Below are 24,774 nucleotides of genomic sequence, written 5' to 3'. Positions count from 1 at the left end.
ATTGGGTAGTATAACCTGCCCTCATTCTTCTCCTTTCCTTTAAAAAGGCCAGTGCTGTCCATTCAGGAGGAACCTGAATCACTGTACTGCACCTGAGTAAAGGCCTCTGGGACTAGACTCATTATGGCTGGGGCCCACACAACAGATAGAGAGTAATGGGTCTGCTCAGGGTGCTAATGGTGAGTGTGTGTGTGTGCCATGTAACCTGCATGTTTGGTTTTTGTATGTTCTATTACAAATGGAATGGTATGGGCTATGTGGTTTCCTCAATAGATCTCTTGGAGCAGTCTGATTGTCCACAGACCAACAGACCAACTAACAGCTGTTTGCTTTCAACTATTCATTTTCTACGACCAACCATCAAGGAAACGGCATTTGCGAACGACACATAGCTGCTCTTTACTGCTCTACTTGTTCCACCTTCAGTCATTGATCCAGATGGGGACTTCTTTCACAGTGGGACGCTACAAAAATGTCCTCTCATATCTTATGTGACTGCTGTTTGAATGCCTCTGAATGGGATTGTCTGTCTGTCTATGGTTCTTCATGGTACCGTTAGCAGGAAGCTGCAGAACGGCTATTAGGGAGGTAATTCTGCACATAGCTAGCTGAGAGAGAGAGAAAGGGAAAGATAGGGAGAGAGGGAGATCGAAAGAGAGAGACAGAGAGAATGGAATGAGAGGTGGAGAGGGAGATGGAGAGAGAGAGACGGAGGGAGAGAGATGGATTAGCTGGCTTCTATGATCACACACACACACACACACACACACACACACACACACACACACACACACACACACACACACACACACACACACACACACACACACACACACACACACACACACACACACACACACACACACACACACACACACACACACACACACACACACACACACACTTCAAACACACTCATCACACCGACATTTCTCCAGTGAGACATCTAAACCACCTCACTCAATCCATAAAACACTTGACAGTTGCTGGAACACTAACAGAAGGACCCTCCCATTGGTCACATGATATAGTCTCAACTTTTTTGAGACTATGCACACTCACTGCACTCTACCCACACAGTCACACATACTTACACTGACACCCCAACACACACACACACACTGGACTCTACCCACACAATCACACCTACTTACACTGACACCCCAACACACACACACACACACACACACACACACACACACACACACACACACACACACACACACACACACACACACACACACACACACACACACACACACACACACACACACACACTGGACTCTACCTACACACTCACACATACTGTACTTACACTGACACCCCAACACACACCACCTACTCTGATGCCACTGTTTATTATCTGTCCTGTTGCCTAGTCACCTTGCCTATATGTACAGTATATAGCTACCTCAATTACCTCGTACCCCTGCACAGTGATTCAGTACTGGTACTCTCTATATATAGCCATTGTTTTTATTAATTCATTATTCACTGTGTATATATTCTTTCTGTCACTATCTCTATTATTTTATTTTTTATCTTGTAACTCTGCATTGTTGAAAAAGGACCCGCAAGTAAACATTTCACTGTTAGTCAACACCTGTTGTCTACGAAGCATGTGACAAATCAAATTTGATTTGACTAGGAACCCTCATAATGGTTACATGATATTTAGTCTCAACTATAGACCGTCTCAATGGTCACATGATATCAAGCCTTAACTGTGGACGCTCCCAAAGATCACATGATATCAAGCCATAACTGTGGACGCTCCCAATGGTCACATGATATCAAGCCTTAACTGTGGACGCTCCCAAAGATCACATGATATCAAGCCATAACTGTGGACGCTCCCAATGGTCACATGATATCAAGCCATAACTGTGGACGCTCCCAATGGTCACATGATATCAAGCCTTAACTGTGGACGCTCCCAATGGTCACATGATATCAAGCCTTAACTGTGGACGCTCCCAATGGTCACATGATATCAAGCCTTAACTGTGGACGCTCCCAATGGTCACATGATATCAAGCCTTAACTGTGGACGCTCCCAATGGTCACCAAGCCTTAACTGGGACGCTCCCAAAGATCACATGATATCAAGCCTTAACTGTGGACGCTCCCAATGGTCACATGATATCAAGCCTTAACTGTGGACGCTCCCAATGGTCACATGATATCAAGCCTTAACTGTGGACGCTCCCAATGGTCACATGATATCAAGCCATAACTGTGGACGCTCCCAATGGTCACATGATATCAAGCCTTAACTGTGGACGCTCCCAATGGTCACATGATATCAAGCCTTAACTGTGGACGCTCCCAATGGTCATATGATATCAAGCCTTAACTGTGGACGCTCCCAATGGTCATATGATATCAAGCCATAACTGTGGACCTTCACAATGGTCACATTGAGTGATTGACAGTTAGTGGATTAATACCAATCAAACCTGATGCTGTTTAAGGCTGAGCTAGACACAGGCTGTGGGGTGATGCTGTTCAAGGCTGAGCCAGACACAGGCTGTGGGGTGATGCTGTTCAAGGCTGAGCCAGACACAGGCTGTGGGGTGATGCTGTTCAAGGCTGAGCCAGACACAGGCTGTGGGGTGATGCTGAGCCAGACACAGGCTGTGGGGTGATGCTGTTCAAGGCTGAGCCAGACACAGGCTGTGGGGTGATGCTGTTCAAGGCTGAGCCAGACACAGGCTGTGGGGTGATGCTGTTCAAGGCTGAGCCAGACACAGGCTGTGGGGTGATGCTGTTCAAGGCTGAGCCAGACACAGGCTGTGGGGTGATGCTGTTCAAGGCTGAGCCAGACACAGGCTGTGGGGTGATGCTGTTCAAGGCTGAGCCAGACACAGGCTGTGGGGTGATGCTGAGCCAGACACAGGCTGTGGGGTGATGCTGAGCCAGACACATGCTGTGGGGTGATGCTGTTCAAGGCTGAGCCAGACACAGGCTGTGGGGTGATGCTGTTCAAGGCTGAGCCAGACACAGGCTGTGGGGTGATGCTGAGCCAGACACAGGCTGTGGGGTGATGCTGAGCCAGACACAGGCTGTGGGGTGATGCTGTTCAAGACTGAGCCAGACACATGCTGAGGGGTGATGCTGTTCAAGGCTGAGCCAGACACAGGCTGTGGGGTGATGCTGAGCCAGACACAGGCTGTGGGGTGATGCTGTTCAAGGCTGAGCCAGACACAGGCTGTGGGGTGATTCTGAGCCAGACACAGGCTGTGGGGTGATGCTGTTCAAGGCTGAGCCAGACACAGGCTGTGGGGTGATGCTGAGCCAGACACAGGCTGTGGGGTGATGCTGTTCAAGGCTCCCATGTGAATGTGAATAAGAGTGACTTTGTAGAAAGAGCATGAATCTCCTCTAGCTGTTTTTTATTTTTTTTATTTCACCTTATTTAACCTGGTAAGCTAGTTGAGAACAAGTTCTCATTTACAACTGCGACCTGGCCAAGATAAAGCAAAGCCGTGCGACACAAACAACAACTCAGAGTTACATGTAATTAACAAGCGTACCGTCAATAACACAATAGAAAAAAAAGAAAGTATATATACAGTGTTTGCAAATGTTCTGAGGAGGTAGGCAATTAATAGGCCATATTAGCGGAGTAATTACAATTTAGCAGATTAACACTGGAGTGATAGATGAGCAGATGATGATGATCAGATGATGATGTGTAAGTAGTGATACTGGTGTGCAAAAGAGCAATAAAGTAAATAAAAACAATATGAGGATGAGGTAGGTAGATTGGGGCGGCAGCGTAGCCTAGTGGTTAGAGCGTTGGACTAATAACTCAAGAGCCGGAAGGTTGCGAAAACCCCGAGCTGACAAGGTACAAATCTGTCGTTCTGCCCCTGAACAGGCAGTTAACCCACTGTTCCCAGGCCGTCATTGAAAATAAGAATATGTTCTTAACTGACTTGCCTGGTTAAATAAAGGTAAAATTAAAATTGGGTGGGCTATTTACAGATGGACTATGTACAGCTGCAGCGATCGGTTAGCTGCTCAGATGGCTGATGTTTAAAGTTAGTGAGGGAAATATAAGTCTCCAGTTTCAGCGATTTTTGCAATTCGTTCCAGTCGCTGGCAGCAGAGAACTGGAAGGAAAGGCGGCCAAAGGAGGTGTTGGCTTTGGGGATGACCAGTGAGATATGGAGCACGTGCTACGGATGGGTGTTGTTATCGTGACCAGTGAACTGAGATAAGGCAGAGCTTTACCTAGCATAGACTTATAGATGACCTGGAGCCAGTGGGTCTAGCGAGGGCCAGCCTACTAGAGCATACAGGTCGCAGTGGTGGGTGGTATAAGGCGCTTTGGTAACAAAATGGATGGCACTGTGATAGACTGCATCCAATTTGCTGAGTAGAGTATTGGAAGCTATTTTGTAGATTACATCGCCGAAGTCGAGGGCCGGTAGGATAGTCAGTTTTACTAGGGTAAGTTTGGCGGCATGAATGAAGGAGGCTTTATTGTGAAATAGAAAGCTGATTCTAGTTTTGATTTTGGATTGGAGATGTTTGATATGAGTCTGGAAGGAGAGTTTTCAGTCTAGCCAGACACCTAGGTATTTGTAGTTGTCCACGTATTCTAGGTCAGAACAGTCCAGAGTATTGATGCTAGTCGGGCGGTCGAGTGCGGGCAGCGAACGGTTGAAAAGCATGCATTTGGTTTTACTGGCGTTTAAAAGCAGTTGGAGGCCACAGAAGGAGTGTCGTATGGCATTGAAGCTCGTCTGGAGGTTAGTTAACACTGTTGTCTCAATGCTAATGTTTCTCCTCCATCACCGCTCTATCACGCCGAACCAACTTGAGTCCCAAATGGCAGCCTATTCTCTACATAGTGCACTACTTTTGATGAGGGTCCATAGGGCCCTGGTCAAAAGTAGTGTACTATGTTAGTAGTAGGGGTGTCATTTGGGACGCAGTCCAACTCTTGATTGGAACGAGAACCTATATATGATTGCAGTCTCTTTATACAAAGAAAAACCCATCTAATTTACTTGGGATATCTCTCCACCATCTTCCATTTGGTAAAGTGGAAATTGTGTGGGGGGGACCTAGCTAGCGTCTTGGAAATGTCCCAGCCCAGCCACCATTGTAAATCTTGGCCAATTCCCCATTATTTTAGTATGGCTCCCACCCCAGTGAAATGTCCCATCAATGATGTAATTGGGGTTCTGGTTATCTTCCCGACATTTCTGATAGTGTGTGTGTGGTGTGTGTGTATGCGCGCATGTGTGAATGTGTGCTTCCATTTGTGTGTGTGTGACCATGTGTGGGTGCGTGCTTCCATGTGTGTGTGTGTGTGTGTGTGTGCTTCCATGTGCGTGTGTGTGTGAGAGAGTGGTAATTACTTCTCACAGTCGGAGAACAGAGGAAGAGCTGGAGTCATGAAGATACTGTGTTCTGCTGTCTATTGGACACTACTCTGAACTGCTCTCTTCCTGATCTAAGGGACTGTAGCTCACACTGCAGTGAGACATTCCACTTGGTCTGATACTGAGATATAGAAACAGCACTGATACTGATATAGAAACAGCACTGATACTGATATAGAGATATAGAAACAGCACTGATACTGATATAGAGATATAGAAACAGCACTGATACTGATACAGAGATATAGAAACAGCACTGATACTGATACAGAGATATAGAAACAGCACTGATACTGATACAGAGATATAGAAACAGCACTGATACTGATACAGAGATATAGAAACAGCACTGATACTGATACAGAGATATAGAAACAGCACTGATACAGAGATATAGAAACAGCACTGACATAGAGATATAGAAACAGCACCAATACTGATACAGAGATATAGAAACAGCACTGATACTGATATAGAGATATAGAAACAGCACTGATACTGATATAGAGATATAGAAACAGCACTGATACTGATACAGAGATATAGAAACAGCACTGATACTGATATAGAGATATAGAACAGCACTGATACTGATACAGAGATATAGAAACAGCACTGATACAGAGATATAGAAACAGCACTGACATAGAGATATAGAAACAGCACCAATACTGATACAGAGATACAGAAACAGCACCAATACTGATACAGAGATATAGAAACAGCACTGATACTGATACAGAGATATAGAAACAGCACTGATACTGATATAGAGATATAGAAACAGCACTGATACTGATATAGAGATATAGAAACAGCACTGATACTGATATAGAGATATAGAAACAGCACTGATACTGATATAGAGATATAGAAACAGCACTGATACTGATACAGAGATATAGAAACAGCACTGATACTGATACAGAGATATAGAAACAGCACTGATACTGATATAGAGATATAGAAACAGCACTGATACTGATATAGAGATATAGAAACAGCACTGATACTGATATAGAGATATAGAAACAGCACTGATACTGATACAGAGATATAGAAACAGCACTGATACTGATACAGAGATATAGAAACAGCACTGATACTGATATAGAGATATAGAAACAGCACTGATACTGATACAGAGATATAGAAACAGCACTGATACTGATATAGAGATATAGAAACAGCACTGATACTGATACAGAGATATAGAAACAGCACTGATACTGATATAGAGATATAGAAACAGCACTGATACTGATACAGAGATATAGAAACAGCACTGATACTGATACAGGTATATAGAACAGCACTGATACTGATACAGAGATATAGAAACAGCACTGATACTGATATAGAGATATAGAAACAGCACTGATACTGATATAGAGATATAGAAACAGCACTGATACTGATACAGAGATATAGAAACAGCACTGATACTGATATAGAGATATAGAAACAGCACTGATACTGATATAGAGATATAGAAACAGCACTGATACTGATACAGAGATATAGAAACAGCACTGATACTGATATAGAGATATAGAAACAGCACTGATACTGATATAGAGATATAGAAACAGCACTGATACTGATATAGAGATATAGAAACAGCACTGATACTGATACAGAGATATAGAAACAGCACTGATACTGATATAGAGATATAGAAACAGCACTGATACTGATACAGAGATATAGAAACAGCACTGATACTGATACAGAGATATAGAAACAGCACTGATACTGATACAGAGATATAGAAACAGCACTGATACTGATATAGAGATATAGAAACAGCACTGATACTGATACAGAGATATAGAAACAGCACTGATACTGATACAGAGATATAGAAACAGCACTGATACTGATACAGAGATATAGAAACAGCACTGATACTGATATAGAGATATAGAAACAGCACTGATACTGATACAGAGATATAGAAACAGCACTGATACTGATATAGAGATATAGAAACAGCACTGATACTGATATAGAGATATAGAAACAGCACTGATACTGATATAGAGATATAGAAACAGCACTGATACTGATACAGAGATATAGAAACAGCACTGATACTGATATAGAGATATAGAAACAGCACTGATATAGAGATATAGAAACAGCACTGATACTGATACAGAGATATAGAAACAGCACCAATACTGATACAGAGATATAGAAACAGCACTGATACTGATATAGAGATATAGAAACAGCACTGATACTGATACAGAGATATAGAAACAGCACTGATACTGATACAGAGATATAGAAACAGCACTGATACTGATATAGAGATATAGAAACAGCACTGATACTGATATAGAGATATAGAAACAGCACTGATACTGATACAGAGATATAGAAACAGCACTGATACTGATACAGAGATATAGAAACAGCACTGATACTGATATAGAGATATAGAAACAGCACTGATACTGATATAGAGATATAGAAACAGCACTGATACTGATATAGAGATATAGAAACAGCACTGATACTGATACAGAGATATAGAAACAGCACTGATACTGATATAGAGATATAGAAACAGCACTGATACTGATATAGAGATATAGAAACAGCACTGATACTGATACAGAGATATAGAAACAGCACTGATACTGATATAGAGATATAGAAACAGCACTGATACTGATATAGAGATATAGAAACAGCACTGATACTGATATAGAGATATAGAAACAGCACTGATACTGATATAGAGATATAGAAACAGCACTGATACTGATATAGAGATATAGAAACAGCACTGATACTGATATAGAGATATAGAAACAGCACTGATACTGATATAGAGATATAGAAACAGCACTGATACTGATACAGAGATATAGAAACAGCACTGATACTGATACAGAGATATAGAAACAGCACTGATACTGATATAGAGATATAGAAACAGCACTGATACTGATACAGAGATATAGAAACAGCACTGATACTGATACAGAGATATAGAAACAGCACTGATACTGATATAGAGATATAGAAACAGCACTGATACTGATATAGAGATATAGAAACAGCACTGATACTGATACAGAGATATAGAAACAGCACTGATACTGATACAGAGATATAGAAACAGCACTGATACTGATACAGAGATATAGAAACAGCACTGATACTGATACAGAGATATAGAAACAGCACTGATACTGATACAGAGATATAGAAACAGCACTGATACTGATACAGAGATATAGAAACAGCACTGATATAGAGATATAGACACAGCACTGATCCTGATACAGAGATATAGAAACAGCACCAATACTGATACAGAGGCAACAGTCAGTCTACAGTTTGTGATCAACTTTACAGTTGGTTTATACGAATTATATTAAGACAATGGTTTATTGTCTTAGATGAAGAGGAGGAGGGGAGGTAGAGGAGGAGAGGAGGAGAGGAGGTTGAGATGGAAGATAAATACAAGAGAAGGAGAATAGAGAAAAGCAATGGGAGAGGTAGAGAGGGATAGCCCAGCTGGACTCCAGATTGTGTGTGTTTGTGTGTGAGGGTGTGTTTGTTTGTGGATCTGTGTCTTTGTGTGTGTTTGTGTGTCTCTGTGCAGTTGTGGGAAAAGTACCCAATTGTCATACTTGAGTAAAAGTAAAGATACCTTCATAGAAAAGGACTTTTGTGAAAGTGAAAGTCACCCAGTAAAATATTACTTGAGTAAAAGTCTAAAAGTGTTTAGATTGAAATATACTTAAGTATCAAAAGTAAAAGTATAAATCATTTCTAAATTCCTTAAATTAAGCAAACCAGACGGCACCATTTTATTCCTTATATTTGCTTCCTTTACGGTACCCTGAGGCACACTCCAACACTCAGACATCATTTACAACCAAAGCATTGGTGTTTAGTGAGTCCGCCAGATCAGTGGCAGAAAGGATGACTAGGGATGTTCTCTTGACAAGTGCTTGAATTGGACAATTTTCCTGTCCTGCTAAGCATTCGAAATATAACAGCTACTTTTTGGTGTCAAAGAAAATGTGTGGAGTAAAAGGTACATGATTTATTTGGGAATCTAGTGAAGTAAAAGTAAAAGTTGTCAAAAATATAAATAGTGAAGTGCAGATAAAGAAAAAAACAATTTTTACTTAGTAACTTTACACAAATGTATCTGTGTGTGTCTGTGTCCCTCTGTGTGTGTCTCTGTGTGTGTGTCTCTGTGTGTGTCTGTATCTCTCTCTGTGTGTGTCCGTGTCTCTCTGTGTGTGTCTCTGTGTGGGACTGTGTCCCTCTGTGTGTGTCTCTGTGTGTGTCTGTGTCCCTCTGTGTGTGTCTCTGTGTGTGTGTGTCTCTGTGTGTTTGTGTGTCTCTGTGTGTGTCTGTGTCTCTCTGTGTGTGTGTGTCTCTGTGTGTGTCTCTGTGTGGGACTGTGTCCCTCTGTGTGTCTCTGTGTGTCTGTGTCTCTGTGTGTGTCTCTGTGTGTTTGTGTCTGTGTGTGTGTGTGTGTCTCTCTGTGTGTGTGTGTGTCTCTGTGTGTGTGTGTCTCTGTGTGTGTGTGTCTCTGTGTGTGTCTGTGTGTGTCTCTGTGTGTCTCTGTGTGTCTCTGTGTCTGTGTGTGTGTGTGTCTCTATGTGTGTCTGTGTGTGTATTTGTGTGCATCTGTGTTTGTCTCTGTGTGTGTCTGTGTATGTTTGTGTGTCTGTGTGTGTCACTCTCTCTGTGTGTGTCTGTGTGTGTCTGTCTCTCTGTGTGTGTCTGTTGTGTGTCTGTGTCTCTCTCTGTGTGTGTCTGCGTGTGTGTGTCTGTGTGTGTGTCTCTCACTGACCTAGCAGCTCTAATTGATAATATGATATATTTCTGACACTCTCTGGCCCTGTTGGCATAGTTGCCCATGGTTGTGTATAATGTACATGATATAGTTTGAGTTCTGTCAACTCCATAACACATGAGTATGATGACTGCTTTGAGAGAGTGGAGTATTACAGTAAAATAATCACTTTCTTTGTTGATCCTCTTCCATTCCTACCTTTACATTGCCTTAATCCCCTTCCATTCCTACCTTTACATTGCCTTGATCCCCTTCCATTCCTACCTTTACATTGCCTTAATCCCTTCCATTCCTACCTTTACATTGCCTTAATCCCCTTCCATTCCTACCTTTACATTGCCTTAATCCCCTTCCATTCCTACCTTTACATTGCCTTGATCCTCTTCCATTCCTACCTTTACATTGCCTTAATCCTCTTCCATTCCTACCTTTACATTGCCTTGATCCTCTTCCATTCCTACCTTTACATTGCCTTGATCCTCTTCCATTCCTACCTTTACATTGCCTTAATCCCCTTCCATTCCTACCTTTACATTGCCTTGATCCTCTTCCATTCCTACCTTTACATTGCCTTGATCCTCTTCCATTCCTACCTTTACATTGCCTTGATCCTCTTCCATTCCTACCTTTACATTGCCTTGATCCTCTTCCATTCCTACCTTTACATTGCCTTGATCCTCTTCCATTCCTACCTTTACATTGCCTTGATCCTCTTCCATTCCTACCTTTACATTGCCTTGATCCTCTTCCATTCCTACCTTTACATTGCCTTGATCCTCCTTCCATTCCTACCTTTACATTGCCTTGATCCCCTTCCATTCCTACCTTTACATTGCCTTGATCCTCTTCCATTCCTACCTTTACATTGCCTTGATCCTCTTCCATTCCTACCTTTACATTGCCTTGATCCCCCTCCATTCCTACCTTTACATTGCCTTGATCCCCTTCCATTCCTACCTTTACATTGCCTTAATCCCCTTCCATTCCTACCTTTACATTGCCTTGATCCTCTTCCATTCCTACCTTTACATTGCCTTGATCCTCTTCCATTCCTACCTTTACATTGCCTTGATCCTCTTCCATTCCTACCTTTACATTGCCTTGATCCTCTTCCATTCCTACCTTTACATTGCCTTGATCCCCTTCCATTCCTACCTTTACATTGCCTTGATCCTCTTCCATTCCTACCTTTACATTGCCTTGATCCTCTTCCATTCCTACCTTTACATTGCCTTGATCCTCTTCCATTCCTACCTTTACATTGCCTTGATCCTCTTCCATTCCTACCTTTACATTGCCTTGATCCTCTTCCATTCCTACCTTTACATTGCCTTGATCCTCTTCCATTCCTACCTTTACATTGCCTTGATCCCCTTCCATTCCTACCTTTACATTGCCTTGATCCTCTTCCATTCCTACCTTTACATTGCCTTGATCCTCTTCCATTCCTACCTTTACATTGCCTTGATCCCCCTCCATTCCTACCTTTACATTGCCTTGATCCTCTTCCATTCCTACCTTTACATTGCCTTGATCCTCTTCCATTCCTACCTTTACATTGCCTTGATCCTCTTCCATTCCTACCTTTACATTGCCTTGATCCCCTTCCATTCCTACCTTTACATTGCCTTGATCCTCTTCCATTCCTACCTTTTCCTACATTGCCTTGATCCTCTTCCATTCCTACCTTTACATTGCCTTGATCCTCCTTCCATTCCTACCTTTACATTGCCTTGATCCTCTTCCATTCCTACCTTTACATTGCCTTAATCCCCTTCCATTCCTACCTTTACATTGCCTTGATCCTCTTCCATTCCTACCTTTACATTGCCTTGATCCTCTTCCATTCCTACCTTTACATTGCCTTGATCCTCTTCCATTCCTACCTTTACATTGCCTTGATCCTCTTCCATTCCTACCTTTACATTGCCTTGATCCTCTTCCATTCCTACCTTTACATTGCCTTGATCCCTCTCCATTCCTACCTTTACATTGCCTTGATCCTCTTCCATTCCTACCTTTACATTGCCTTGATCCCCCTCCATTCCTACCTTTACATTGCCTTGATCCTCTTCCATTCCTACCTTTACATTGCCTTGATCCTCTTCCATTCCTACCTTTACATTGCCTTGATCCTCTTCCATTCCTACCTTTACATTGCCTTGATCCTCTTCCATTCCTACCTTTACATTGCCTTGATCCTCTTCCATTCCTACCTTTACATTGCCTTGATCCTCTTCCATTCCTACCTTTACATTGCCTTGATCCTCTTCCATTCCTACCTTTACATTGCCTTAATCCCCTTCCATTCCTACCTTTACATTGCCTTAATCCCCCTCCATTCCTACCTTTACATTGCCTTGATCCTCTTCCATTCCTACCTTTACCCAAAAAGAGAGAGTGGGCAATCGGACTAAGGAAGGTGGGTACCAGGCTGAAAAGTACCACCGGCACCTGGTAACCCAGTGTGGACTTCGGCTCTGGGCGGAAAGCAGCCGGGTGACCAGGTGCACATGGGCCTTTTCAGGTCACCAGGTGCACAACGTCCATTTTGGGTCACCAGGTGCATGCGGTTCATAACAGCGCGGCTATATGCTTTATAGTCCTTGATAGGGAGTTAGGGCCTTTAGGCCTGAAGGTCCATAGTTCCACTGTCCTTAAGGGGGGCAGAGCAGTCAGCCTCTGTGGAGGTTAGCTGCTCTGTCCCCCTTTTTTTGGGGCCCATTTCCCCAATCACCAGGCCCAGAGTTGGACATTTTGGGTTACCAGTTGCACATTAAACATAGCTGTTTTCCTGAACATTTTTTGAAACCTTCCAAAAAGCACTCAGGACGGCCCCCATTGAAAGAGGGCCGTAGTAGGGTGCTCACAGAGTGGGCATGAATGTTAGGAAGTCCGGTAAATGCACTTAGAACCGTATTTTTACTTTTGGGTTACCAGGTGCCTATTTTCAATCACCAGGTGCACAGAGGTGTATCTGAATCCGCATCCTAAAAAATATTTTAAACCTTCCATAAAGCTCTCAATTTACTCACCGGCATCTTTTTACAAGCTGGGTTTCATTCGTCTGATCTGCTCATGTTTTACACGTGGTTACCACGACGATCCCAGCTTCTCCCATCTCCTTCTGATGATGCTGGAAGTCTGGTCATGTCCCATTTCCAATCCAACTGCCACCAGCGTGCGCACACACACACACACACACACACACACACACACACACACACACACACACACACACACACACACACACACACACACACACACACACACACACACACACACACACACACACACACACACACACACACTCCCCCTACCCCCCTCTTTCCCCCTTCTTCATCTCTCCCTCTGTTTAATAAGAAACCAGCCGGTGGTCTCATCTCTACTCTCAGCAGTGTTCTGGGGATGGAGTGAGATGACGGGAGCTTGTCAGAATGCAATCTGGGGGCTTAGTCCTGGTTGGAAATAACGTCTAACAGACATGAGAGATGTTATCACCCCACCGTCGTGCAGCACGGCCGAGAGGAGATGAGAGACAACTGTCTGTGTTTACCTGTTTATCTGTGTCCTAGGTGAAACACACACACACACACAGATAGCATTCACAACGACCCGATAGCCTTCGCTCCTTCAGAGTCAGACATCAGCCTCACACCTTCATATTGGTGGTTGGTGGTTGGTGGTGGTTGATGGTTGATGGTTGGTGGTTGGTGGTGGTTGATGGTTGATGGTTGGTGGTGGTTGATGGTTGGTGGTGGTTGGTGGTTGATGGTTGGTGGTGGTTGATGGTGGTGGTGGTTGGTGGTTGTTGGTTGTGGTGGTTGGTGGTTGGTGGTTGATGGTTGGTGGTGGTTGATGGTTGGTGGTGGTTGATGGTTGATGGTTGGTGGTTGATTGTTGGTGGTTGATGGTTGATGGTTTGGTGGTGGTTGAAATGGGTGGTGGTTAGGTTGGTTGATGGTGGTTGGTGGTTGGTGGGTTGGTGGTGGTTGTTGGGTTGGTGGTTGGTGGTTGTGGTTGGTGGTGGTTGATGGTTGGTGGTTGGTGGTGGTTGATGGTTGGTGGTTGGTGGTGGTGGTTGATGGTTGGTGGTTGATGGTTGGTGGTGGGTGGTGGTTGGTGGTGGTTGATGGTGGTGGTGGTGGTTGATGGTTGGTGGTTGTGGTGGTTGATGGTTGGTGGTTGGTGGTGGTTGGTGGTTGGTGGGTGGTTGGTTTGGTGGTTGATGGTTGATGGTTGGTTGGTGGGTTGGTGGTTGGTGGGTTGGTGGTGGTTGATGTGGTGGTGGACTGGTTGATGGTTGTTGGTGGTTGATGGTTGGTGGTTGGTGGGTTGGTTGGTGGTTGGTGGTTGGTGGTTGATGGTTGATGGTTGGTGGTTGATGGTTGGTGGTTGGTGGTGGTCGGTGATGGTTGATGGTTGGTGGTTGGTGGTGGTTGGTGGGTGGTGGTTGGTGGTTGGTGGTTGGTGGTTGGTGGTTGGTGGTTGGTGGTGGTTGGTTGGTGGTTGGTGGTTGATGGTTGATGGTTGGCTGGTGGTTGGTGGTGGTTGGTGGTTTGTGGTTGTTGGCCAGATGGTGCAGTGCTGTGATGACTTTCCTGATGAGGATCAGATGCTTTTGTAATATGATCAACCCTCTGTCTATGTAGTTGCGGGGGAAAGTTTCCCCCAGGTACAGATCTAGAATCAGCTTGCCCTCCTCCAATTCTAACCTCAATCATTAGTGGGGGAAATGCAAAACGACCCAAGATCAGCGTCTAGGGGCAACTTCACCCTACACTGTCTGTGTAGTAACAGTTTCACTACAGTATGAGTGGTGGGGATATTCAACAAGCAATTTCATAATGGTTTCAAAGGGATGGAATTACAATAAGCATCCACCTGCTACGATGAGGCAACGAGGAATGGAAGAGATGAGATAACAGGTGTTGTTTCATCTCAACGTTCAGATAAAATGCTGATATTTTTGACAGATATTTTAGGTCCTGTCTGTCCAAATTCCGTTTGTTGATGCCACACAGGCTACAGTGTCACCATAGCAACCCACAGAGTTCCCCTGTTGATCTGACATCTGACCTGATTCCTATTGGCCACTCAAAGCTGGAGATATATATTCTATTATACCCTCTGCAGGCAGTTACAGATAAACAAGGAAGCAACAACGTCGATTCTATGATCTGCCCAGTCAGAGAAAACCCATCGTGTGTGTTTGTGTGTGTGTGTGTGTGTGCGTGTGCGTGCATGTGCGTGCGTGTTGTCTCTATGTCCCACTGGTCTCATGTAAACAACACTAGATCACCTGTGGAGACGCAGGCTGGATAGGCAGCAGTCTGTCGTCCATACAAACCAGAGTCAGTCTGTTGAATACACACACACACACGGCCCTAGGGGTCTGTTTCACACCAAAACAACAGGGACTCTCGCTGGCCATGCAACAGTCCACGTGGGATACAGGAGAGGTGTGTGTGTGTTGGGGAGGAGGGTGTGTGTGCATGTGTGTATGTGAGAGATTTTGTGTGTGTGTGCTTATGTGTGTGTATGTGTGCATCCCTCTGTGTGTGTGTGTTGAAGCTATGTATCAAGGCTAATAAGCAAGCAGCATTACTCACCCATTATGTAAGCCATAGCCTATGGGTCAGTGTTAGATATCATCATCTCTGTTAACAACAGTCTATGGGTCAGTGTTAGATATCATCATCTCTGTTAACAGCAGTCTATGGGTCAGTGTTAGATATCATCATCTCTGTTAACAACAGTCTATGGGTCAGTGTTAGATATCATCATCTCTGTTAACAGCAGTCTATGGGTCAGTGTTAGATATCATCATCTCTGTTAACAACAGTCTATGGGTCAGTGTTAGATATCATCATCTCTGTTAACAGCAGTCTATGGGTCAGTGTTAGATATCATCATCTCTGTTAACAGCAGTCTATGGGTCAGTGTTAGATATCATCATCTCTGTTAACAGCAGTCTATGGGTCAGTGTTAGATATCATCATCTCTGTTAACAACAGTCTATGGGTCAGTGTTAGATATCATCATCTCTGTTAACAGCAGTCTATGGGTCAGTGTTAGATATCATCATCTCTGTTAACAGCAGTCTATGGGTCAGTGTTAGATATCATCATCTCTGTTAACAGCAGTCTATGGGTCAGTGTTAGATATCATCATCTCTGTTAACAACAGTCTATGGGTCAGTGTTAGATATCATCATCTCTGTTAACAACAGTCTATGGGTCAGTGTTAGATATCATCATCTCTGTTAACAGCAGTCTATGGGTCAGTGTTAGATATCATCATCTCTGTTAACAACAGTCTATGGGTCAGTGTTAGATATCATCATCTCTGTTAACAGCAGTCTATGGGTCAGTGTTAGATATCATCATCTCTGTTAACAACAGTCTATGGGTCAGTGTTAGATATCATCATCTCTGTTAACAACAGTCTATGGGTCAGTGTTAGATATCATCATCTCTGTTAACAACAGTCTATGGGTCAGTGTTAGATATCATCATCTCTGTTAACAACAGTCTATGGGTCAGTGTTAGATATCATCATCTCTGTTAACAACAGTCTATGGGTCAGTGTTAGATATCATCATCTCTGTTAACAGCAGTCTATGGGTCAGTGTTAGATATCATCATCTCTGTTAACAACAGTCTATGGGTCAGTGTTAGATATCATCATCTCTGTTAACAACAGTCTATGGGTCAGTGTTAACAGCAGTCTATGGGTCAGTGTTAGATATCATCATCTCTGTTAACAGCAGTCTATGGGTCAGTGTTAGATATCATCATCTCTGTTAACAGCAGTCTATGGGTCAGTGTTAGATATCATCATCTCTGTTAACAACAGTCTATGGGTCAGTGTTAGATATCATCATCTCTGTTAACAGCAGTCTATGTGTCAGTGTTAGATATCATCATCTCTGTTAACAACAGTCTATGGGTCAGTGTTAACAGCAGTCTATGGGTCAGTGTTAGATATCATCATCTCTGTTAACAGCAGTCTATGGGTCAGTGTTAACAGCAGTCTATGGGTCAGTGTTAGATATCATCATCTCTGTTAACAACAGTCTATGGGTCAGTGTTAGATATCATCATCTCTGTTAACAACAGTCTATGGGTCAGTGTTAGATATCATCATCTCTGTTAACAACAGTCTATGGGTCAGTGTTAGATATCATCATCTCTGTTAACAACAGTCTATGGGTCAGTGTTAGATATCATCATCTCTGTTAACAACAGTCTATGGGTCAGTGTTAGATATCATCATCTCTGTTAACAGCAGTCTATGGGTCAGTGTTAGATATCATCATCTCTGTTAACAACAGTCTATGGGTCAGTGTTAGATATCATCATCTCTGTTAACAGCAGTCTATGTGTCAGTGTTAGATATCATCATCTCTGTTAACAACAGTCTATGGGTCAGTGTTAGATATCATCATCTCTGTTAACAACAGTCTATGGGTCAGTGTTAGATATCATCATCTCTGTTAACAGCAGTCTATGGGTCAGTGTTAGATATCATCATCTCTGTTAACAACAGTCTATGGGTCAGTGTTAGATATCATCATCTCTGTTAACAGCAGTCTATGTGTCAGTGTTAGATATCATCATCTCTGTTAACAACAGTCTATGGGTCAGTGTTAGATATCATCATCTCTGTTAACAGTCAGTCAGTATGTGTCAGTGTTAGATATCATCATCTCTGTTAACAGAGTCTATGGGTCAGTGTTAGATATCATCATCTCTGTTAACAACAGTCTATGGGTCAGTGTTAGATATCATCATCTCTGTTAACAGCAGTCTATGGGTCAGTGTTAGATATCATCATCTCTGTTAACAGCAGTCTATGGGTCAGTGTTAGATATCATCATCTCTGTTTCAACAGTCTATGGGTCAGTGTTAGATATCATCATCTCTGTTAACAACAGTCTATGGTCAGTGTTAGATATCATCATCTCTGTTAACAGGGATGGGTCAGTGTTAGATATCATCATCTCTGTTAACAGCAGTCTATGGGTCAGTGTTAGATATCATCATCTCTGTTAACAGCAGTCTATGTGTCAGTGTTAGATATCATCATCTCTGTTAACAACAGTCTATGGTCAGTGTTAGATATCATCATCTCTGTTAACAGCAGTCTATGGGTCAGTGTTAGATATCATCATCTCTGTTAACAGCAGTCTATGGGTCAGTGTTAGATATCATCATCTCTGTTAACAGGTCTATGGTGTTAGATATCAGTGTTAACATAGTCTATGGGTCAGTGTTAGATATCATCATCTCTGTTAACAACAGTCTATGGGTCAGTGTTAGATATCATCATCTCTGTTAACAGCAGTCTATGGGTCAGTGTTAGATATCATCATCTCTGTTAACAACAGTCTATGGGTCAGTGTTAGATATCATCATCTCTGTTAACAACAGTCTATGGGTCAGTGTTAGATATCATCATCTCTGTTAACAACAGTCTATGGGTCAGTGTTAGATATCATCATCTCTGTTAACAACAGTCTATGTGTCAGTGTCTATGATATCATCATCTCTGTTAACAGCAGTCTATGGGTCAGTGTTAGATATCATCATCTCTGTTAACAACAGTCTATGGGTCAGTGTTAGATATCATCATCTCTGTTAACAACAGTCTATGGGTCAGTGTTAGATATCATCATCTATGTTAACAACAGTCTATGGGTCAGTGTTAGATATCATCATCTCTGTTAACAACAGTCTATGGGTCAGTGTTAGATATCATCATCTCTGTTAACAGCAGTCTATGGGTCAGTGTTAGATATCATCATCTCTGTTAACAGCAGTCTATGGGTCAGTGTTAGATATCATCATCTCTGTTAACAACAGTCTATGGGTCAGTGTTAGATATCATCATATCTGTTAACAGCAGTCTATGGGTCAGTGTTAGATATCATCATCTCTGTTAACAACAGTCAGTACAGTGTTAGATATCATCATCTCTGTTAACAACAGTCTATGGATATCATCATCTCTGTCAGTGTTAGATATCATCATCTCTGTTAACAACAGTCTATGGGTCAGTGTTAGATATCATCATCTCTGTTAACAACAGTCTATGGGTCAGTGTTAGATATCATCATCTCTGTTAACAACAGTCTATGGGTCAGTGTTAGATATCATCATCTCTGTTAACAGGAGTCTATGTGTCAGTGTTAGATATCATCATCTCTGTTAACAACAGTCTATGTGTCAGTGTTAGATATCATCATCTCTGTTAACAACAGTCTATGGGTCAGTGTTAACAGCAGTCTATGGGTCAGTGTTAGATATCATCATCTCTGTTAACAGCAGTCTATGGGTCAGTGTTAACAGCAGTCTATGGGTCAGTGTTAGATATCATCATCTCTGTTAACAGCAGTCTATGGGTCAGTGTTAGATATCATCATCTCTGTTAACAACAGTCTATGGGTCAGTGTTAACACAGTCTATGGGTCAGTGTTAACAGCAGTCTATGGGTCAGTGTTAACAGCAGTCTATGGGTCAGTGTTAACAGCAGTCTATGGGTCAGTGTTAACAGCAGTCTATGGGTCAGTGTTAACAGCAGTCTATGGGTCAGTGTTAACACAGTCTATGGGTCAGTGTTAACAGCAGTCTATGGGTCAGTGTTAACAGCAGTCTATGGGTCAGTGTTAACAGCAGTCTATGGGTCAGTGTTAACAGCAGTCTATGGGTCAGTGTTAACAGCAGTCTATGGGTCAGTGTTAACAGCAGTCTATGGGTCAGTGTTAACAGCAGTCTATGGGTCAGTGTTAACAGCAGTCTATGGGTCAGTGTTAACAGCAGTCTATGTGTTAACAGCAGTCTTAACAACAGCAGCAGTCTATGGGTCAGTGTTAACACAGTCTATGTTAACAGGTCATGGGTCATTAACACAGTCTATGGGTCAGTGTTAACAGCAGTCTATGGGTCAGTGTTAACAGCAGTCTATGGGTCAGTGTTAACAGCAGTCTATGGGTCAGTGTTAACAGCAGTCTATGGGTCAGTGTTAACAGCAGTCTATGGGTCAGTGTTAACAGCAGTCTATGGGTCAGTGTTAACAGCAGTCTATGGGTCAGTGTTAACAGCAGTCTATGGGTCAGTGTTAACAGCAGTCTATGGGTCAGTGTTAACAGCAGTCTATGGGTCAGTGTTAACAGCAGTCTATGGGTCAGTGTTAGACATCAGTGGTCAGTCTATAATGTCATAAAGACAGTATTACTGCTGCTGCTGTGGGTCATACGTGAGCCTTTGGCACACACACACACACACACACACACACACACACACACACACACACACACACACACACACACACACACACACACACACACACACACACACACACACACACACACACACACACACACACACACACACACACACACACACACACACACACACACACGGAGGAAATGTAGTGCAATTCCACTTTTTATGTGAAAATTTCAATCTCATTATCCCCCAAAACATGACAATGTTTCATTGTAAATTAGAATGGATATTCCTTCAATACGTAACAATCACCTCATTAAAAGGTAGTGGGAACTACAAACACGACCTGAAAGGACCATTCCCACTGCGATGCAGGAAGCCAAACGTTTAGCCCTGTGACCCGTGGGGTATCATGACAAACGGCTGTGAGCACTCCTCCATGTTTCTTCCTGTTTCTCTGCTAGGATGGGAAGATTGAGGATCACCAAGGCGACGTCCTAAATGGCATCCTATTCCCTTCACAGTGCACTACTTTGACCAGAGTCTTATGGGCCCTAGAAAGAGAATAGGGTGCCATTTGGAACACAGGCAAAGCGTTAGGGAGAACACAGCAGACAGGTATCAATAATTCAACTGCTATTCAGACTCTTCATCAATGACTGTCTGATCATCCCTGGTGATCCCTGGTGCAGAGACTGTTCTCTCTGTCTGAACAATACACTGACCCTCATGTTCCTTAACTACTGACTTAACAATACACTGACCCTCATGTTCCCTGACCCTCATGTTCTACCTTAACACTGATCATGTTCACTGACACTGACCCTCATGTTCCCTCTGACAGTTCTCTCTACTCTTCCCTCATCAATACACTGACATCCTCATGTTCCCTCTACCTTAACAATACACTGACCCTCATGTGATCCCTGGTACCTTAACAATACACTGACCCTCTGATCAATACCTGACCCTGATCAATACTGACCCTCATGTTCTCTCTACCTCATAACAATGACACTGACCCTCATGTTCCCTCCCTGGTGCAGAGACCTTAACAATACACTGACCCTCATGTTCATCCACTGACCCTCATCCCTAACAATACACTGACCCTCATGTTCTCTCTACCTTAACAATACACTGACCCTCATGTTCTCTCTACCTTAACAATACACTGACCCTCATGTTCTCTCTACCTTAACAATACACTGACCCTCATGTTCTCTCTACCTTAACAATACACTGACCCTCATGTTCTCTCTACCTTAACAATACACTGACCCTCATGTTCTCTCTACCTTAACAATACACTGACCCTCATGTTCCCTCTACCTTAACAATACACTGACCCTCATGTTCTCTCTACCTTAACAATACACTGACCCTCATGTTCTCTCTACCTTAACAATACACTGACCCTCATGTTCTCTCTACCACTGACCCTAACAATACACTGACCCTCATGTTCTCTCTACCTTAACAATACACTGACCCTCATGTTCTCTCTACCTTAACAATACACTGACCCTCATGTTCCCTCTACCTTAACAATACACTGACCCTCATGTTCTCTCTACCTTAACAATACACTGACCCTCATGTTCTCTCTACCTTAACAATACACTGACCCTCATGTTCTCTCTACCTTAACAATACACTGACCCTCATGTTCTCTCTACCTTAACAATACACTGACCCTCATGTTCCCTCTACCTTAACAATACACTGACCCTCATGTTCCCTCTACCTTAACAATACACTGACCCTCATGTTCTCTCTACCTTAACAATACACTGACCCTCATGTTCTCTCTACCTTAACAATACACTGACCCTCATGTTCTCTCTACCTTAACAATACACTGACCCTCATGTTCTCTCTACCTTAACAATACACTGACCCTCATGTTCTCTCTACCTTAACAATACACTGACCCTCATGTTCCCTCTACCTTAACAATACACTGACCCTCATGTTCCTCTACCTTAACAATACACTGACCCTCATGTTCCTCTACCTTAACAATACACTGACCCTCATGTTCCCTCTACCTTAACAATACACTGACCCTCATGTTCCCTCTACCTTAACAATACACCGACCCTCATGTTCCCTCTACCTTAACAATACACTGACCCTCATGTTCTCTCTACGGTAACAATACACTGACCCTCATGTTCCTCTACCTTAACAATACACTGACCCTCATGTTCCCTCTACCTTAACAATACACTGACCCTCATGTTCTCTCTACCTTAACAATACACTGACCCTCATGTTCTCTCTACCTTAACAATACACTGACCCTCATGTTCTCTCTACCTTAACAATACACTGACCCTCATGTTCCTCTACCTTAACAATACACTGACCCTCATGTTCCTCTACCTTAACAATACACTGACCCTCATGTTCCCTCTACCTTAACAATACACTGACCCTCATGTTCCCTCTACCTTAACAATACACCGACCCTCATGTTCCCTCTACCTTAACAATACACTGACCCTCATGTTCCTCTACCTTAACAATACACTGACCCTCATGTTCCCTCTACCTTAACAATACACTGACCCTCATGTTCCCTCTACCTTAACAATACACTGACCCTCATGTTCTCTCTACCTTAACAATACACTGACCCTCATGTTCTCTCTACCTTAACAATACACTGACCCTCATGTTCCCTCTACCTTAACAATACACTGACCCTCATGTTCTCTCTACCTTAACAATACACTGACCCTCATGTTCTCTCTACCTTAACAATACACTGACCCTCATGTTCTCTCTACCTTAACAATACACTGACCCTCATGTTCTCTCTACCTTAACAATACACTGACCCTCATGTTCTCTCTACCTTAACAATACACTGACCCTCATGTTCTTTCTACCTTAACAATACACTGACCCTCATGTTCTCTCTACCTTAACAATACACTGACCCTCATGTTCTCTCTCTACCTTAACAATACACTGACCCTCATATTCTCTCTCTACCTTAACAATACACTGACCCTCATGTTCTCAACCTCTCTTTGCTTCACTACAGATAGTTAACACCAGGTTCTCTGGTCAATACACTGACCCTCATGTTCTGGGAACAATACACTGACCTGTTCTCTCTCTACTTGATCTGACCCATGGCCTGACACCATTAACAATACACTGACCCCACCTTAACAATACACTGCCTGTTCTAGAGAGGAAGAGTACTGTCAGGGAACCATCACTCTGACCCTGATGTTCTGGGGCTGACCTGGGGCTGGGGATGGGTTTGAGGCTGGGGATGGGTTTGAGGCTGGGGATGGGTATGAGGCTGGGGATGGGTATGAGGCTGGGGATGTGGCTGAGGCTGGGGATGTGGCTGAGGCTGGGGATGTGGCTGAAGCTGGGGATGGGTATGAGGCTGGGGATGGGTATGAGGCTGGGGATGGGTATGAGGCTGGGGATGTGGCTGAGGCTGGGGATGTGGCTGAGGCTGGGGATGTGGCTGAGGCTGGGGATGGGTATGAGACTGGGGATGGGGCTGAGGCTGGGGATGGGTATGATGCTGGGGATGTGGCTCATGCTGGGGATGGGGCTGAGGCTGGGGATGGGGCTGAGGCTGGGGATGGGTATGAGGCTGGGGAGGGGGATGGGTATGAGTCTGGGGATGGGTATGAGGCTGGGGAAGGGGATTGGTATGAGGCTGGGGATGGGTATGAGGCTGGGGAAGGGGATTGGTATGAGGCTGGGGATGGGGCTGAGGCTGGGGATGGGTATGAGGCTGGGGATGGGTATGAGGCTGGGGATGGGGCTGAGGCTGTGGATTTGGCTGAGGCTGGGGATGGGGCTGGGGATGGGGATGGGTATGAGGCTGGGGATGGATATGAGGCTGGGGATTGGGATGGGGCTGGGCATGGGTATGAGGCTGGGGATGGATATGAGGCTGGGGATGGGTATGAGGCTAGGTATGGGTATGAGGCTAGGTATGGGTATGAGACTGGGGATGGGTATGAGGCTGGGCATGGATATGAGGCTGAGGCTGGGGATGGGTATGAAGCTGGGGATTGGGATGGGGCTGGGGGTGGATATGAGGCTGGGGATGGGTATGAGGCTGGGGATGGATATGAGGCTGGGGATGGATATGAGGCTGGGGATGAGTCTGGGGATGGGTATGAGGCTGGGGATTGGGATGGGGCTGGGGGTGGATATGAGTCTGGGGATGGATATAAGGCTGGGAATGGGGATGAGGCTGGGGATGGATGAAAGGCTGGGGATGGGGATGAGGCTGGGGATGGATATGAGGATGGAGAGATGGGTA

The 24,774-nt window shown here is 43.7% G+C and overlaps 1 protein-coding gene across 1 annotated transcript in view; it reads right to left on the bottom strand.

Moving 5' to 3' along the window:
- Positions 1-3,189: 3,189 nt before the first annotated feature.
- Positions 3,190-24,774, bottom strand: part of LOC127928935 (BCL-6 corepressor-like protein 1) — a 51,812-nt gene continuing 30,227 nt past the window's right edge. Inside the window, exons 2-4 of the mRNA XM_052516518.1 lie at positions 24,370-24,741; positions 23,728-24,219; positions 3,190-3,292 (exon numbers count right to left, since the gene is read on the bottom strand). Of these exons, the coding sequence (XP_052372478.1) occupies positions 3,190-3,292; positions 23,728-24,219; positions 24,370-24,741 (967 nt within the window). The remainder of the gene's footprint in view (positions 3,293-23,727; positions 24,220-24,369; positions 24,742-24,774) is intronic.

This window comes from Oncorhynchus keta, unplaced genomic scaffold (assembly GCF_023373465.1).
Source record: "Oncorhynchus keta strain PuntledgeMale-10-30-2019 unplaced genomic scaffold, Oket_V2 Un_scaffold_5147_pilon_pilon, whole genome shotgun sequence".
Lineage (NCBI taxonomy): Eukaryota > Metazoa > Chordata > Actinopteri > Salmoniformes > Salmonidae > Oncorhynchus > Oncorhynchus keta.
This window is presented reverse-complemented; position numbering and strand designations above follow the sequence as displayed.